We start from the raw sequence: 17,699 nt of genomic DNA on the forward strand, positions 1-17,699 counted from the left end.
CCGTGGCCCACACTTGCAATGCCATCGCTTTGGGAAGCCAAAGCGGGCATATCACAAGGTCAGTAGTTCGAGACCAGCCTGGCCAACATGGTGAAATGCTGTCTCTACTGAAAATAGCTTGGTGCAGTGGCGCGCGCCTGTAGTCCCAGCTACTCGGGAGGCGGAGCTTGCAGTTAGCTGAGATTGCGCCACTGCACTCCAGCCTGGGCGACAGAGACTCCGTCTCAAAACGAAACAAAAACACCCTAGGGCAGCAGGCTCCCCAGAGGGACTGACCTTTTCCTACAGGTGCCCTGCCAATGAGGAATGGATGTTCTCCTACGTCTGCTTGCATGGGGCTTCCCCTGCACCCCTCACATGGGTACCCCTGCCACCAGTTAACAAGACAGTCACTGACACATGGACTCTGGAAGCTGGCAGATGTGCTGATGCCTTGATCCTTTCCATTCTCAAAAAAATACCTAATCTCCTAGAACCTCCTGTGAACTAGAGGGCAGGAAAGCTTCACTTGAAAGGATACCTGTTCCCGTAGCCACTCACTCCCCAGATGAAACTCAGGACTGATATTTGGGCATTTAACCCTAACCCAAAGTCCTCAGCCTAGCTCTTCAGAGAGGACAACTGATGCCAGTTTGAGTTTCAAATGTCACCTGGCTAAGTGGAGAAGCCATGACACCTCCCCCAACGGAGTATTCCCCTTTAGAGACCCCCAAATTCCCTCTACTTTCTCTAATGCATAATGGGGACCCTGAGAGTTGCAAGAAAACGTTTAACTTTTCCACCAAAATACAATCTTTGTCTCTTCTTTGTATATCTTTGGTTTTTTGTGGGTTTTCTTTGAGGTGGAGTCTTGCTCTGGAGTGCAGTGGCTCACTGCAGCCTCAATCTCCTGGATTCAACAGATCTTCCTGCCTCAGCCTCTCGAGTAGCTGGGACCACAGGCATGTGCCACAACACCTGGCTAATTTTTTTTATTTTTTTTTTGGAGACACAGTCTCACTCTGTTGCACAGGCTGGATGGAACGCAGGGGTGTGATCTCGGCTCACTGCAACCTCTGCCTCCTGAGTACCTAGGACTACAAGCATGTGCCACTACACCTGGCTAATTTCTATATTTTTAGTAGTGATAGGGTTTTGCCATGTTGGCCAGGTTGGTCTTGAGAACCTGGCCTCAGGTGATCTGCCCGCCTCAGCCTCTCAAAATGCTGGGATAACAAGCGTGAGCCACCACACCCAGTTAAGTTTTTTTTTTTTTTTTGAGACGGAGTCTCGCTCTGTCGCCCAAGCTGGAGTGCAGTGGCCGGATCTCAGCTCACTGCAAGCTCCGCCGCCCAAGTTTACGCCATTCTCCTGCCTCAGCCTCCCGAGTAGCTGGGACTACAGGCGCCTGCCACCTCGCCCGGCTAGTTTTTTTTTTTGTATTTTTTAGTAGAGACGGGGTTTCACCGTGTTAGCCAGGATGGTCTTGATCTCCTGACCTTGTGATCCGCCCGTCTCGGCCTCCCAAAGTGCTGGGATTACAGGCTTGAGCCACCGCGCCCAGCCCAGTTAAGTTTTTCATCCTTTTTTTTTTTTTTTTTTTTTTTAGAGACAGGGTTTTGCCATGTTGCCCTCAGCTCAAGTGATCTATCTGCCTGCCTTGGCCTCCCAAAGTGCTGGGATTACAGGCACGAGCCACTGCACCCAGCCCAACTAATTTTTTTTTTCTTTTTTTAAGTAGAAACAACATCTCACTACATGCCTAGGCTGGTCTAACTCCTGAGCTCAAGTAATCCTCCCACCTCAGCCTCCCAAAGTGCTGGGGTTACAGGTAATTCGTGTATCCCTGTGTATCGTGGGCTGTCTCTAATTGACACCTAGAGATTAGGATTCATGCTTGGAGGCACATCAGGCAGTATTCCCTTCATTTGGCCATGCCCCCAGGAAACAGCAGAAGCCTGTCCTGGCTTAAGACAAGATACTTGTGACCACCTCAACTCCCTGCAGAAGAGGACACAGTGCCCATGTCCTCCTTAGAATGGCCCAACTCCAGATCAACCCAACTGGGCACTGCAGAGGCTGGACAGGCAGGCTATAGCACTGAGATAATGGACTGCACATGTCCCAGTTCCTGTGAGCCGTGCACCCCGTTAGCCCCTGGACATTACCTTATCCAAGAGCTCCCTTGTCTCTTCCGTCAGAGGGTCGTGGGAAAACATGCAGTCGTCACCATTGATGCAGTTCCCAGTGGTGTGGTACAGCTTACACGGGAAATCACGTTCATGGCAAATTAAGGTAAATGCTTCATCTCACAGAACACACCCCCACCCAGACTCAAGGCAGAATCCAACTCCCTTTGCTTTGGAGATGAGAAATCTGAGCCCAGAGAGGTGAGGCGACGTGCTCAGGGCTGCTCCGTGGGTTGGCAGGAGATCCATGGAGAGACCCCGGCACTCCAGACTGCAGGGCACTTCCCGCCCCACCACACTGGCTGGGGGCTGCTTCCTCAGATGATCAACCAGACTAGGGAAGTTAAATGACTCGTCCAAGGTATAAAACGACCTGGAAGAATCTCAGCCAATGGTATGGGCCAGTCTTGAGAGCCTATATAAACAGAACATACACCATGTGCATCTCAAAGTTTACTCCCTGGAAGGATGGGAAAGGCAGACCCCTCTGAGTGTGGACTGAGTGTTAAATGAGACGGAGATTCACAGAAAGCTCTTGGCACAGAAAGAGAAAGCACGGTGAAGGAAGGTCAGCTGTTACTAATGTCAAGGAGCAGAGAAGTTCTGCACCCTCATTCAGACAAGATGCTGGCACTAAAGGATATCATGCATATAGGGGCAGTTCTCGGCTCTGGCGCAAAATCCAGTGATGTAAAACTTGCACAATTCTCGCTTCTTTGGGAGTTCGATGTCATGGCTAAAATTACAGTGGTCTCCCTAGAAGAGAAGCAATGAAAACGTAAGGTAATTGTGTGGGAAGCTCTTGCTTACTTCTCTCTGCAAAGGGAAGAAATACTCTGTCACTGCTGGTGCATGGAGGGGCCAATGACAGAAACGAATCCCCCTTAGGAAAGGATGACAGGTCTAGGAAGGGCAGATCCCGAAGACTGTTGCCCAACCTTTCTTATTTGGAGACAGGGTCACACTCTGTTGCCCAGGCTGGAATTCAGTGGCACAATCATGGCTCACTGCAGCCTCGACATGTGGGCTCAGGTGATTCTCTCACAGCCAGGACTACAGGCCCACACCACCAAGCTCGGCTAATTTTCTTGTATTTTTTTGTAGAGACAGGGTCTCACTATGTTGCCCAGGCTAGTCTCAAACTCCTGGGTTCAAGTGATCCTCCCACTTTGGCCTCCCAAAGTGCTGGGATATATAGCCATCAGCCACCAAGCCTGGGTACTTCCTGAATTTAAAGAAAAGCCGGCCAGGCGCAGTGGCTCACGCCTGTAATCCCAGCACTTTGGGAGGCCGAGGCGGGCGGATCACGAGGTCAGGAGATCGAGATCATCCTGGATAACACGGTGAGACCCCGTCTCTACTAAAAATACAAAAAATTAGTCCAAAAAATTTAACAAAAAATTAGTCCAAAAAAAAAAAAAAATACAAAAAATTAGCTGGGGGTGGTGGTGGGCGCCTGTAGTCCCAGCTACTCGAGAGGCTGAGGCAGGAGAATGGCATGAACCCAAGAGGCAGAGCTTGCAGTGAGCCGAGATTGTGCCACTGCACTCCAGTCTGGGTGACAGAGTGAAACTCCTTCCGTCTCAAAAACAAAAAAACAGAAGTAAAGCCTTTTGTCCGTTTTCCGTTTTTTTTTTCCTCCCAGCCCTTGGATGTGATGCCGGGAGGCACAGCAGGCATCGCCTCAGGCATTGTGTAACCATGAGGACAAAAGCCACGTTTTTTGTTTTTTGGTTTTTTTTGTGAGACGGAGTCTCGCTCTGTCGCCCATGCTGGAGTGCAGTGGTACGATCTTGGCTCACTGCAAGCTCCACCTCCCGGGTTCACGCCATTCTCCTGCCTTAGTCTCCCGAGTAGCTGGGACTATAGGCGCCCGCCACTATGCCTGGCTAATTTTTTGGATTTTTAGTAGAGACGGTGTTTCACCGTGTTAGCCTGGATGGTCTCAATCTCCTGACCTCGTGATCTGCCTGCCTTGGCCTCCCAAAGTGCTGGGATTACAGGCGTGAGCCACCACACCCGGCCAAAAAAGCCACATGTTTAAAGATGGCAGAATAGTAAGCAGGAATGAGCATAGGTCCCCCAGGGTGACCCCGACCACTGCGCTGCCAGGTATTGCTTACCCAGCTCCAGACTCCTGGTTCTGAGAGACAAATGTCTATGTGTTGAAGCCAATGGAGTTTAGTTTTTCTTTATTTCCAGTTGAACACAATCTCAACACCACAGTATCTAGGTGAAATCCAGAATTGTGTTCTCCATTCCGCATCATTTAGTCCTCAGGAATCACTCACCATAACTGAACTGAAGACAGAAGCTGATCTGTCCCCCTAACTCTTAGGAATGCCTATTTGTCTCATCTTTTTATTTTTTATTTTTATTTTTTGAGACAGAGTCTAGCTCTGTCACTCAGGCTGGAATGAATACAGTGGCACGATCTCGGCTCACTGCAACCTCCACCACCCGGGTTCAAGCGATTCTCCTGCCTCAGCCTCCCGAGTAGCTGGGAATAGCCTGTAATAGGCACCCACCACAAAGCCCAGCTAATTTTTGTATTTTTAGTAGAGTAGGGGTTTCACTGTGTTGGCCAGGATGGTCTCAAATTCATGACCTCGTGATCCGCCCGCCTCGGCCTCCCAAAGTGCTGGGATTACAGGCGTGAGCCACCATGCCCGGCGAATTTTTGCATTTTTAGTAGAGATGGGGTTTTACCACGTTGGTCAGGCTGGTCTCAAACTGCTGACCTCAGGTGATCCACATGCCTTGGCCTCCCAAAGGGCAGGGATTACAGGTGTGAGTCACCACACCTGCCCTTTTTTTTTTGATACAGGGTCTCACTCTGCCACCCAGGCTAGAGTGCAGCAGTGCAACCCCAGGTTATTGCAGCCTTGATCTCCCAGGCTCAAGTGATCCTCCCACCTCAGCCTCCTTAGAGGCTGGGACTATAGGCAGACGCCATCGCAATGGGTTTTAATTTTTTTTTTTTTTTTTTGCTTACGAGATGGGGTCTATGTTGCCCAGGGTGTATCATTTGTTTTTGCTTATATGTATTTCAAGTTTCTTAACAGAATATAAGCTGTAACTAAGAAATACTGGCAAGGCGCAGTAGCTCACACTTGTAATCCCAGCACTTTGGGAGGCTAGAATCAGGAGTTTGGGACCAGCCTGGCCAACATGGCGAAACCCCATCTCTACTAAAAATATGAAAATTAACCAGGTGTGGTGGCGTGCGCCTATAGTCCCAGCTACTCGGGAGGCTGAGGCATGAGAATCGCTTGATCCCAGGAGGCAGAGGTTGCAGTGAGCCAAGATTGTGCCACTGCACTCCAGCCTGGTTGACAGTGAGACTTGGTCTCAAAGGAAAAACAAACTATTTTATACATAACATTATTTGTTTAAAGCATCTGTTTCTTCCCAAGACAGATGCAGGGGTGCAGTATGCCCTGAGCACACATCTGCTAGTGTCTGTTGCTGCCTGGGATACTGGGGTAAGAAGATGCCGGCTGAACTAACGCTGGGTTATTACACTTGTTTCCTTCGGTGGAAAGAACTCTGTGGTCATTGGTCCATCTTCTGACACTGAACTTTGCTATGAAGTCCACGGTTAACCTCATCCTCCCCTCCTCTTCTATCTGGATGCTTTAATCATTCCCCATGCAACCCTGAAGCTCAGTAACTTCACCAGGATATGGTGCTTCTCTGCATTCACATCAACCTTCATAATTACAATTCAGGCTATATGGACCGGTTGAAAATTTTGGCCAAAAAATTCCCCTAAAACCCAAAATCCTCATCTTGTTGTGGGTCCTCCTCACTCTGAAAGTCAACCTGAGTCTTTCAGGCCCCCAGGCAGCTCTCAGTACCGGCAAGTGTCCACAAGGACAAAGACCACATAGTCACTCCCACCCAGCGTGACCACGGCTCCAGAACATTCTGGAAGCCGTGTGTCCTCTGGGGGCTGCTGGCCTCCTAGAGGTACCTGGGAGTTTTCAGTGCTCCTTACCCAGGTGCAGCGCCCTTCCACGAAGTACTTGCAGATGACTTTGCCTTTCTTGTCCGACTGCTGGTGGGGCTTGTCATGGTCACGACTCCGGTAGCTTCCACCACCACCGTCCTGCAATAGACAGGGTGTGGATGTAAAGGGGGATGAAAGGGAAGGGTGGAGATGGGATTGGGGTTAATAAGCAGCACGGGAGAAGGGGATGAGGACTCCCTTAAGAGCTCACAAGAGCACCAATGGGCAGGCTGCATCTAACTCTTGACACTGCGTGCACATTTAAGCCCCATGGTGCAGGGTGCTGGTGCCTGGTGAGGAAAAGCTCTAGCCCTTGGAGTTGTTAGTCACTTACACCTGAAGTTCCACACACCTGTGGAGGAACACATCCACCACACTTAGAGGCAGTGGCATGGGCCTCCCTGCAAAACCTTCCAAGACTAACTGGATAGTTCACCTAGAACCTTCTGAACCTCAGAGACGTGTTAGGTATGGCTGCAGGTGCTGCTAATGACATGGTTTTAAACACGGGGTCTCAGCAGCAGTACATCTATCTCCTCAGGATATCGCTGGTTATGCTGGTCAACGCTGGCCACCCCTCTGGGGGGTGGCTGACGACAGCAAAGGGGACAGGATCAGCTTACAGAACGACTCATTAAAGGGAAAAAAGGCTAAGAAGGGATCTTGGCCCAAACATCAGATCAGAGTGGAGTCAACTCACGCCCATGTCCTCATCATAGAAGTCTTCGTCATCGTTCATTCCGCCCTTGTTCATCCCTCCTCGGCTGCCACCTCGGCCTCGGCCCCGGCCCATCCCTTTCCCTCGGCCTCGGGAGCCCCTGCCACGGCCTCGACTTAGCCCTGCGGAGGGGAGACGGTGTTAAAACCTGCCGACCACCCCCTCCCTACCCCTGGGACTAGATTCCAGCAGCTGCTGGAATCCCTGCCCCACCCAGCGTGTCCTCTCCAGGCCCTGCCTACCTCGGCCTCGGCCGTCCTTGGACCGGCGGTACTGGTTCAGCTCCTTGGAGTACTCGTCATAGTCGTCGTCTCCCATTGGCTCCTCACTCTCTCCATACTGGAATCCGCAGAGGAGAGAGCAGGAGAACGTCAGGTAGGGAACAATGAACACTGTCCCCACCTACACACTGCCCCTTTCTGAAGGATGGTGACCATCCAGGGGACTCATACCATAACCCGTCTCCACAGAGCCTGACGACAGACAGGTGGTCCCAATCCTTCCCACTGCAGTCTTCACTCTGAAAACCCAACCCAATAGGCAAACCCAGCATGGCGCCTCCCTACATACACATCGCTGTGGGGCTCCAAAAGGGCAAGTGGGCAGCGGGCCGTGGACTGGCGTGGAAGGTCTGTGGGTACGACCAGGATAGCAGGTGCAGTGCGCCTGCCGCTCCTTCTCCCGGGTGGGGGCAGGGATGAAGGACCACGTGCCTGGCTGGAAATGTCTCTAGAGGACTTTCAGGAAACTTCTCTCTAGTGACAGGATGTTTTTCACAGCACATCCTGTGATACCTCTTCTTTTTTTTTTTTTTGAGACAGAGTCTCGCTCTGTCGCCCAGGATGGAGTGCAGTGGCGCGATCTTGGCTCACTGCAACCCCCCCTCCTGGGTTTAAGTGATTCTCCTGCCTCAGCCTCCTGAATGAATAGCTGGAACTACAGGCACATGCTAACACACCTGGCTAATTTTTTATATTTTCAGCAGAGACAGGGTTTCACCGTGTTAGCCAGGATAGTCTCCATCTCCTGACTTCATGATCCATCCGCCTCAGCCTCCCAAAGCACTGGGATTACAGGCGTGAGCCACCATGCCTGGCTGATACCTTTTCTACTTTAAACCACATGAAGGTTTTATCTATTCCAAAATGATAAATGAACATTTTTAAACACATACATCTGCCCTCTGAGGCTTCCTTTCCTTCAGAAGGGTCATATGTCTTCCTACCTTAGCCTCACAGCCTCTATGAGCAGTGCTCACGCCCCGGAAAGCCCACCAGCCTCACCCCGACGTCCCCAGGGCCAGAGGAAACCTTACGTCCATCTCTTCCTCGTAGAAATCCTCTTCATCCTCCGGGTGGTCTCCTCCCATAGAGCCTCTGCCCCTGCCTCGGCTGCCCCTGCCCATGCCACGGCCTCGCGATCCTCCACGGCTTCCTCGGCCCCTGTAGCCCCGGCCCCGGCCTCGGCTGCCTGCATGGAGATTCAGACAGTGAGCCTTCAGCGGGAGCAGATGCCACCGGCAAGAAAGAAGACAACCCACTTTCTGCTCCTGAAGTCAATCACTTCAGCCTCCTCCTCCTCCTCCAAGAAGCCTTCCTAGATGCCCCAGGTAGGCTAGTGGACCCTCTGGTTCTCTCAGTGGGGGTCCCTCAGCACACTGGACACACAGCTACTGCAGTACTCACTCCCCTTCCTCACAGGGACTTGTCCACTTAGAGCTGCACTGTCCAATATGGCAAACACCAGCCCACGGGCTAATGAGCAACTAACACGTCTGGCCCAAACTATAAGATGCTAGCCTTGAAGTCTGACAAGACTAGCTAGCCCTGTAGTTTGAACTTGTGATTTAGACAAGAGTCCAAAACACACTCTGGACTTCAAAGACTTAGCTAAAAAAAAAAAAAAAAAAAGGCTGGGTGTGGTGGCTAATGCCTGTAATCCCAACACTTTGGGAGGCTGAGGTGGGCAGATCACCTGAGGTCAGGAGTTTGAGACCAGCCTGGCCAGCATGGTGAAACCTTGTTTCTACTAAAAATAGAAAAATTAGCCAGGTGTGGCGGCGCGCACCTGTAGTCCCAGTTACTCGAGAGGCTGAGGTGGGAGAATTGCTTGAACCCAGGAGGCAAAGGCTGCAGTGAGCTGAGACTGTGCCACTGCACTCCAGTTTGAGCAACAGAATGAGAGCACGTCTCTCTCTCTCTCTCACACACACACACACACACAAGTGAGAAAGAATATAAAATATCGCATTTGTCTCATTTGATTACATGTTGAAATAAGATTTTAAACATATTAGGTTGAAAATAGAATATCAAAATTAATTTAATTGGTTTCACTTTTTCCTTCACTTAAAAAAAGAAAAGAGCCGGGCGCGGTGGCTCAAGCCTGTAATCCCAGCACTTTGGGAGGCCGAGGCGGGCGGATCACGAGGTCAGGAGATCGAGACCATCCTGGCTAACATAGTGAAACCCCGTCTCTACTAAAAATACAAAAAACTAGCCGGGCGTGGTGGCGGGCGCCTGTAGTCCCAGCTACTCGGAGGCTGAGGCAGGAGAATGGCCTGAACCTGGGAGGCGGAGCTTGCAGTGAGCCGAGATCGCCACTGCACTCCAGCCTGGGTGACACAGCGCGAGACTCCGTCTCAAAAAAAAAAAAAAAAAAAAAGAAAAGAGTGGCCAGGTGCAGTGGCTCAATCCTATAATCTCAGCACTTTGGGAGGCCCAGTTGGGCAGATCACTTGAGAACAGGAGTTCAAGACAAGCTTGGCCAACACAGCAAAACCCCATCTCTACTAAAAATATAAAAACTTAAGTCCAGTCACAGTAGCTCACAACTGTAATCCCAGTACTTTGGGAGGCCAAGGTGGGCGGATTGCCTGAGCTCAGGAGTTCAAGACCAGATTGGGCAACATAGTGAAACCCCATCTCTACTAAAAATAAAAAAGCCAGGCATGGTGGTACGGGCCTGTAATCCCAGCTACTAGGGAGGCTGAGGCACGAGAATTGCTTGAACCTGGGAGGCGGAGGTTGCAGTGAGCCAACATGGTGCCACTGTACTCCAGCATGAGTGACAGAGTGAGACTCTGTCTCAAAAATAAATAGATAGGCCGGGCACAGTGGCTCATGCCTGTAATCCCAGCACTTTGTGAGGCTGAGGTGGGCAGATCACCAGGTCAGGAGATCAAGACCATTCTGGCTAACATGGTGAAACCCTGTCTCTACTAAAAATACAAAAAATTAGCTGGGCATGGTGGCAGGCGCCTGTAGTCCTAGCTACTTGGGAGGCTAAGGCAGGAGAATGGCATGAACCCGGGAGGCAGAGCTTGCGGTGAGTCGAGATCGTGCCACTGTACTCCAGCCTGGGCGACAGAGCAAGACTCCATCTCAAAAAAATAAATAAAATAAAATAAATAAATAAGATGGGTGTGGTTGTACATGCCTGTAATCCCAGCTACTTGCAGGAGTGAGGCACAAGAATTGCTTGAACCTGGGAGGCAGAGGGTAGAGGTTGCAGTAAGCCTAAATCGTGCCACTGCACTCCAGAATGGGTGACAGAGCAAGACTCTGTCTCCCAACAAACAAAAAAGAGTGATGGGGTCTCATTGTGTTGCCCAGGCTGGCCTCCAACTCCAGGGCTCAAGTGATTCTCCCGCCTCCACCTCTCAAGTAGCTGGGACTATCCAGTGTCCTTTTCACTTTTTAAATGTGGCTACCAGAAAATGTAAGTGATATGGTGGCTTCCAATCTAATTCTACTGGACAGCACCGGTCTAGGACCTCCGAAAAGCACAGGGGCTGCCCCAGGGAGGTGTCCAAGAAAGACTGCTAGAAGAACGAATGAGCCGGGTGAGGTGGCTCACGCTTGTAATCCCAGCACTTTGGGAGGCCGAGGCGGGCGGATTACGAGGTCACGAGATTGAGAACAGCCTGACCAACATGGTGAAACTCCGTCTCTACTAAAAATACAAAAATTAGCCGGGCGTAGTGGCATGCGCCTGTAATCCCAGCTACTCAGGAGGCTGAGGCAGGAGAACTGCTTGAACCCGGCAAGTGGAGGTTGCAGGGAGCCAAGATCGCGCCACTGCACTCCAGCCTGGTGACAGAGCGAGACTCAGTCTCAAAAAAAAAAAAAAAAAAAAAAAAAAAAGCGAATGAATGAACAACTACTCAACAAGCTGGGCCTCAGGCAGGGCTCACAATCTGAGAACCCCTGTGCTGGAAGATTCCAGAAGCCACTCTCAGGCTGGGCAGTCTTTCTGGCAGGAGACAGTTCGATGGTTCTTTTTTGTTGCTGTTGTTGGACAGGCTGGTCTTGAACTCCTGACCATAGGTGATCCGCCTGCCTCGGCCTCCCAAATTGCTGGGATTACAGGCATGAGCCACTGTGCCGGCAGAGATGGTTCTAAGAGGCCAGTCAGGGCTACTGTGTCTCTGGTGCTCAAGCTTCCTCCACCTTCCTCCCAAAGGACACAGGTCCAAGGTTCAGAGGTGGGGCAGAGGCAAGGACTGCAGTCACACCTTGTCAGGTGATGGGGCTGGGAGAATGAGGGAGCACTGCTGCGGGGTGGGGCAGCCAGCTGTCAGTCACCCTAGCCCAGGTGAGAGAGAAGCTATCCCCTTCTCCCCCGACAGCCGACCAGGAAGTGACCCTTCAGGCACGCTGGCCTTCTCCCTGCCTCACACCAGCCTGGCACCACCCCAACCACAGACCAGCGGGTGATCTCTCTGGTCCCCTGTGCCACGCATGTGCAGATCCCGGCCCTTCTTTGTACACTTATCCCAACCCTAAGTGACCAAACTTGAGGCTCTGTGAGGCCAGGCCACCCGGGTGGCTCCGATGCCCCGGAGGAAAAATTGCCAAGGCGGGGCTCACCTCGGCCACGGCTGCTGCCCTCCTTGGCACGCCGGTACTGGTTCAGCTCTTTGGTGAAGTCGTCGTAGTCCTCCTTGCCCATGTCCTCCTCCTCGTCGCCCTCGTATTCCCCATACTGCTCGTTCTCGTAGTCCTCGTACATGCCATAGCTCTTGCTGTCCATCTTGGAGTAAGCCTTCTTGGGCAGGGGCGTGGCATGCGATGGGGGGTACTGCTGGTGGGACTGTGTCCCAGAGATGGGGAGAAGAGGTGAGCCGGATCCCACAGCTGCGGGTGCAAACTACCAAGATCCCCAGTGTTCCCTAAATGAACATGTCTGTCTGGGTGCTGCTACTGTCCCAGGGTTGCACTGCTGGTCCCCAGACCCTCTGAGGACAGGTTCTCATACCAGGAAGTGGGGGTAGCAGAGGGCCCAAGTGTTTCTGTTCCTCATAAAGGACCAGAGCTAGAAAGAAAACAGAACCACAGACCCCCAATCCCTGATGAACGAAGGGGAGGAGAAGGGAGCATTTCCCAGGGATGCAGAGCAAGCACACAGGGAGGGGCCTGGGAAGCAAGAGGGGGCTGCTCAGTCACAATTTTGCTAGGGCCCTGGAATTCAATAAATGGCCTGCTTGGCAGCCGGGCTAGAAAGCCGTCTCAAATGATGCTTTCCAAAGTGTGGTAGTGCCAAGTGGTACTAGAAGAAGTTAAAGATACTCATAAAAACAGAAGTAACCAAGACATCCTCCAACAGGTAAATGGAAAACAAACTGGTATATCCAGACAATGGAATAATAGTGAATATGTAACAATAAAGGGTGCACTGGGCAAAACCCAAAGAACTACACAACACTAAGTAATAACAATGTATCAATACTGGCTCATCAATTGTAACAAAGTTACCACAACAATGCAAGACATTGGTAATGGGAAACTGGGGGCAGGCGGATGGGAGAAGGGAACTCTACTACTACCTGCTCAATTTTCTATAAACCTAAAACAGCTCTAAAAAATAAAGTCGGGGGCCGGGGGACCAGGGGCCCGGGCGCAGTGGCTCACGCCTGTAGTCCCAGCACTTTGGGAGGCCAAGGCGGGCAGGTCACGAGGTCAGGAGATGGAGACCAGCTTGGCCAACATCGTGAAATGAGATCTCTACTAAAAATTCAAAAATGCAAAAAAAAACAAAAAAAAAAGCCAAGTATGGGGTGGGCACCTGTAATCCCAGCTACTTGAGAGGCTGAGGCAGAACTGCCTGAACCCAGGAGAGGCAGAGGTTGCAGTGAGCCGAGATTTCACCACTGCGCTCCAGCCTGGGTGACACTGCAAAACGACATCTCAAAAAAAATAAAGGCCGAGCACGATGGCTCACACCTGTAATCCCAGCACTTTGGGAGGCCCAGGCGGGCAGATCTCTTGAGTTCAGGAGTTCGAGACCAGCCTGGTCAACATGGTGAAACCCAGTCTCTACTAAAAATACAAAATGAATTAGCCGGGCGTGGTGAAGGGCACCTCTAATCCCATCTATTCGGGAGACTGAGGCATGAGAATCACTTGAACCCAGGAGGCAGAGGATGTGGTGAGCCAAGATCATGCCGCTGCACTCCAGCCTGGGCGACAGAGCGAGACTCCGTCTCAAAAAACAATTAAACAACAACAAGCATGGTGGCTCAGGCTTGTAATCCCAGCACTTTGGGAGGCCAAGGCAGAAAGATCACAAGGTCAGGAGTTCGAGACTAGCCTGGGCAATATAGTGAAACCCGTCTCTACTAAAAATACAAAAAAAAAAAAAAAAAAAAAAATAGCCAGGTATGGTGGGGGGCGCCTGTAATCCCAGCTACTTGAGAGGCTCAGGCAGGCAAATCCTGAACCTGGGAGGTAGAGGTTGCAGTGAGCCGAGATCATGCCATTGTACTCCAGCCTGGGCAACAGAGTGAGACTCCATCTCTAAATAAATGAATGAATAAAAAAGTCGGCTGCGCATGGTGGCTCATGTCTCTAATCCCAGCACTTTGGGAGGCCAGGGTGGGCAGATCATTTGACCCCAGGAATTTGAGACAGCCTGGGCAACATTTTGAAACCCCATCTCTACCAAAAGTACAAAAATTAGCCTTGGTACGGCAGCCCATGGTTCCAGCTACTTAGGAGGCTAACGCAGGAAGATCACCTGAGCCCAGGCAGCTCGAGGCTGCAGTGAGGTGAGATCACACCACTGCCCTCCAGCCTGGGCAACAGAATGAGATCCCATCTCAATAAATAAACAAACAAACAAAAAGCCTACTAATTTTTAAAAGTCCATATTACAGAAAAACAGGACAATGCAAAATACAGCCAGATACACAGACACACATACAAGTACTTGAGCAGATCTTTAAAATACCTCCAGCTCTAGTTCATAAAAAGCATGCAATGTTCCATTTCCTGCCTCTCTCAGGTCTGAAGGCCGAACCTACACCAGTAGATCAATCTCAACTATGGTATTGAACAATGAATCATTTGTTGTGATGGATGATGCTGGGTCACGGGATACCTGGGACAGCTTTAAAGACCTACTAACTTTAAAACATTTCTCAACCGGCCGGGTGCAGTGGCTCATGCCTGTAATCCTAGCACTTTGGGAGGCTGAGGTGGGCGAATCACCTGAGGTCAGGAGTTCGAGGCCAGCCCGGCCAACATGGCGACACCCTGTCTCTACTAAAAATGCAAAAATCAGTCAGGCATGGTGTCGCATGTCTGTAATCCCAGCTACTCGGGAGACTGAAACAGGAGAATCACTTGAACCTGGGAGGTGGAAGTTGAAATGAGCCGAGATTGCCCCACTGCACTCCAGCCTAGGCAACAGAGCAAGACTCCGTCTCAATAAATAATAAGGTCTGGGCCGGGCACAGTGGCTCAAGCCTGTAATCCCAGCACTTTGGGAGGCCGAGACGGGCGGATCACGAGGTCAGGAGATCGAGACCATCCTGGCTAACACAGTGAAATCCCGTCTCTACTAAAAAAAATACAAAAAACTAGCCAGGCGAGGTGGCGGGCGTCTGTAGTCCCAGCTACTCGGGAGGCTGAGGCAGGAGAATGGCGTAAACCCGGGAGGCGGAGCTTGCAGTGAGCTGAGATCCGGCCACTGCACTCCAGCCTGGGCGACAGAGCGAGACTCCGTCCCAAAAAAAAAAAATAAATAAAATAAAATAAAATAAAATAAAATAAAAATAAAATAATAAAGTCTGGGCCGGGCGCGGTGGCTCAAGCCTGTAATCCCAGCACTTTGGGAGGCCGAGACGGGCGGATCACGAGGTCAGGAGTTCGAGACCATCCTGGCTAACACGGTGAAACCCCATCTCTACTAAAAAATACAAAAAACTAGCCGGGCGAGGTGGCGAGCGCCTGTAGTCCCGGCTACTCGGGAGGCTGAGGCAGGAGAATGGCGTAAAAACCCGGGAGGCGCAGCTTGCAGTGAGCTGAGATCCGGCCACTGCACTCCACCCTGGGCGACACAGCGGGACTCCGTCTCAAAAAAAATAAATAAATAAAAAAAAATAATAAAGTCTGAAGATCGAGACCATCCTGCCTAACGCGGTGAAATCCTGTCTCTACTAAAAATACAAAAAATTATCCAGGTGTGGTGACGGGTGCCTGTGGTCCCAGCTACTCAGAATGCTGAGGCAGAAGAATGGCGTGAACCCAGGAGGCGGAGTTTGCAGTGAGCTGAGATTGCACCACTGCACTCCAGCCTGGGCAACAGAGCGAGACTCCGCCTCAAAAAAAAAAAAAAAAAAAAAAAAGATTTGCTTTTCTCTTATGGAATTTTCTGGAGGAAGAAATGGTATACAAAATGAACAAATAATTTAAATTGCTGCTTGAAATGAAAGCGACAGTGGCCGAGTACTGCCTGCCTACGGGCCACTTGAGAACATTTCATTCTGTTGCCAATTTCCCAAAAAGGTCATTTGTGAAGAGTGGAAGCCAGTCAGCCATGACGTGGACCAGTCAGCATCTTTCTCTGAGACATACAGGGCCTTGCTAAGGCCGCACGGAGGAGGCTCGAGAGCATACCTCACGGAGGTCAGCTAGGGCCTGGGTTCAAACCCAGCTCCTCTACTTCAGAACTGGGCAACTTTGTTGAAACTTTCTTTTCCTTTTGAGACAGGGTCTTGCTCTGTCGCCCAGGCTAGAGTGCAGTGGCTGATCATAGCTCACTGCAACCTTGAACTTTTGGGCTCAAGGGATCTTCTCACCTCTGCCTCCTGAGTAGCTGCAACTACAGGCATGCCTGGTTAATTTTTTTATTTTTTGTGGAGATGGGGTCTCACTTTGTTATCTAGGCTGCCCTGTTGAAATTGTCTAAGTCTCAGTTTCCTAAGTCATAAAACGGGGATTAAACTAATACCTGATGACCCAGGACTGAAACCCACATAAAATGCCCAGAACACAGCAAGTGCTCAAGAAACACAAGCAGTTGAACTCCTCCCGGCCCCAGAGCTCAGCAGGGCACGCCAGTCACTCACCGGCACATATGGGGGGCTGTACTCTCTGTACTTGCGGTGCCCTTTCTCACTGGGGCTGAAATCCGAGTCATCTGAGAAGTCAGAGAAGTCATCGCTAGAAGAAGCGTGGCGCTGTAATGACAGGGGAAGAAGACTCAGCAACCCTGCTGCAGGCGGGCCACTCAGGCGCAGTCAGCCTCAGGACAAGCTATGCCGGCATGTGCCACAGGGCTCTGTGCTTCACCGGAAACACCTCACCTGGGGCACTTAGTGGCAACGGAGCATAAGCTACCAACTCTTAAAAAAGGTCTTTATCCAATTTGAGATAAGCAAAGGCATTAAGAGTGCCCTCTGGGGCGGACAGCAAAAGCTCAGCCCCTGGGGCTCTCAGCCAGGCCCGATGCCAGGCAGTGGCAGTCCCAGTGAATCCTGGACCTACTTTGTGCTTGGATTTCCTCCTCTTCTTCGACCTCCTTTTCTCTTTCTCCCGCTCTTTCTTCCGTTTCCGCTTCAGTCTCCTGTGGGACTTCTCCTCGTCCGAATCACTGTGATGCTTCTCCCCCTTTTCTTTCCGGCTTCTCTCAGGCCCTCCGGAGGTATCCTGGGTCTCCTCTGCCCCATCATCTTCCAATTCGCCTTCTTCCAACTCTCCATCTTCCCTACAAATGAACCCCAAAGCCACCATGAACACAAGGTTTGAGAGGAGGCCTCCTAGGGCTCTGGGCTGGCCAAGGCTGACAAGAACCAAGGGCCTGACTGCTGTGAGCGAGGTGAGACCCTGGGAGGACACGGGGGCCATGGCCTCTTGTTCTATCCCTTATCCTCCCCCTGAAAGAATTGTGCTTGCTCCAGTCTAACCTGGCTGGGGGAGGGGTAGAAGTTTAAGGGCATTACCACTAACACTGGGACACATCTACGTCAGATTTCCCAACAGGACTAGTGTCCTTAGAAGAAGAAACCGACAAGATGCTGTGGTCACATAAGTGGGAAGAGCCCCATCTTGGGGATTCACAATGCTTAACACTGCAGAACTTCCAGGAAGCCCCACAGTCTAGAAACACACACAGCTCTGCTGTGAAGCACTTAGGGCACTTCTAAACCTCGCTCGACCACAGAAGTGCCTCTCCCAGAGAGCATAGACCCGCATCCCCTCCCTCCCAGGCCCAGGATCGCCTGCTGGGCCCCGGGCCCCATGGAGCTGGGCATCAGTGCCACCCTAGGCTGAGGGTGGTGGCTGTACACCGTGGAGAGGGCCTTGGTTCTGAACCAGGGGTGGCCCCAAGCTACCTGGGACCCACTCACAGGCAGGCCTGGGCTGTGGCCTGAGAACCCTTCAAAGTACTTTATTACAAAAGCCCCATGAGAACTGCTGGAAACAGGCTCAGAGTCCCAGGTCACCAGGTCTGACCCACCCTCGTCAGTCCCACATCTCTGGGCTGGAGGCAAGCAAACACTGAGCAGCTGCAGGAG

The 17,699-nt window shown here is 51.3% G+C and overlaps 1 protein-coding gene across 1 annotated transcript in view; it reads right to left on the bottom strand.

Moving 5' to 3' along the window:
- The window catches only part of ZC3H4 (zinc finger CCCH-type containing 4), a 52,934-nt gene that overhangs the window by 15,439 nt on the left and 19,796 nt on the right, over nt 1-17,699 (bottom strand). The window contains exons 3-11 of the mRNA XM_025365738.1: nt 16,669-16,888; nt 16,251-16,361; nt 11,770-11,992; nt 8,214-8,368; nt 7,141-7,237; nt 6,881-7,020; nt 6,169-6,279; nt 2,813-2,924; nt 2,148-2,257 (exon numbers count right to left, since the gene is read on the bottom strand). Of these exons, the coding sequence (XP_025221523.1) occupies nt 2,148-2,257; nt 2,813-2,924; nt 6,169-6,279; nt 6,881-7,020; nt 7,141-7,237; nt 8,214-8,368; nt 11,770-11,992; nt 16,251-16,361; nt 16,669-16,888 (1,279 nt within the window). The remainder of the gene's footprint in view (nt 1-2,147; nt 2,258-2,812; nt 2,925-6,168; nt 6,280-6,880; nt 7,021-7,140; nt 7,238-8,213; nt 8,369-11,769; nt 11,993-16,250; nt 16,362-16,668; nt 16,889-17,699) is intronic.

The sequence above is a fragment of the Theropithecus gelada genome, chromosome 19 (assembly GCF_003255815.1).
Source record: "Theropithecus gelada isolate Dixy chromosome 19, Tgel_1.0, whole genome shotgun sequence".
Classification (NCBI taxonomy): domain Eukaryota; kingdom Metazoa; phylum Chordata; class Mammalia; order Primates; family Cercopithecidae; genus Theropithecus; species Theropithecus gelada.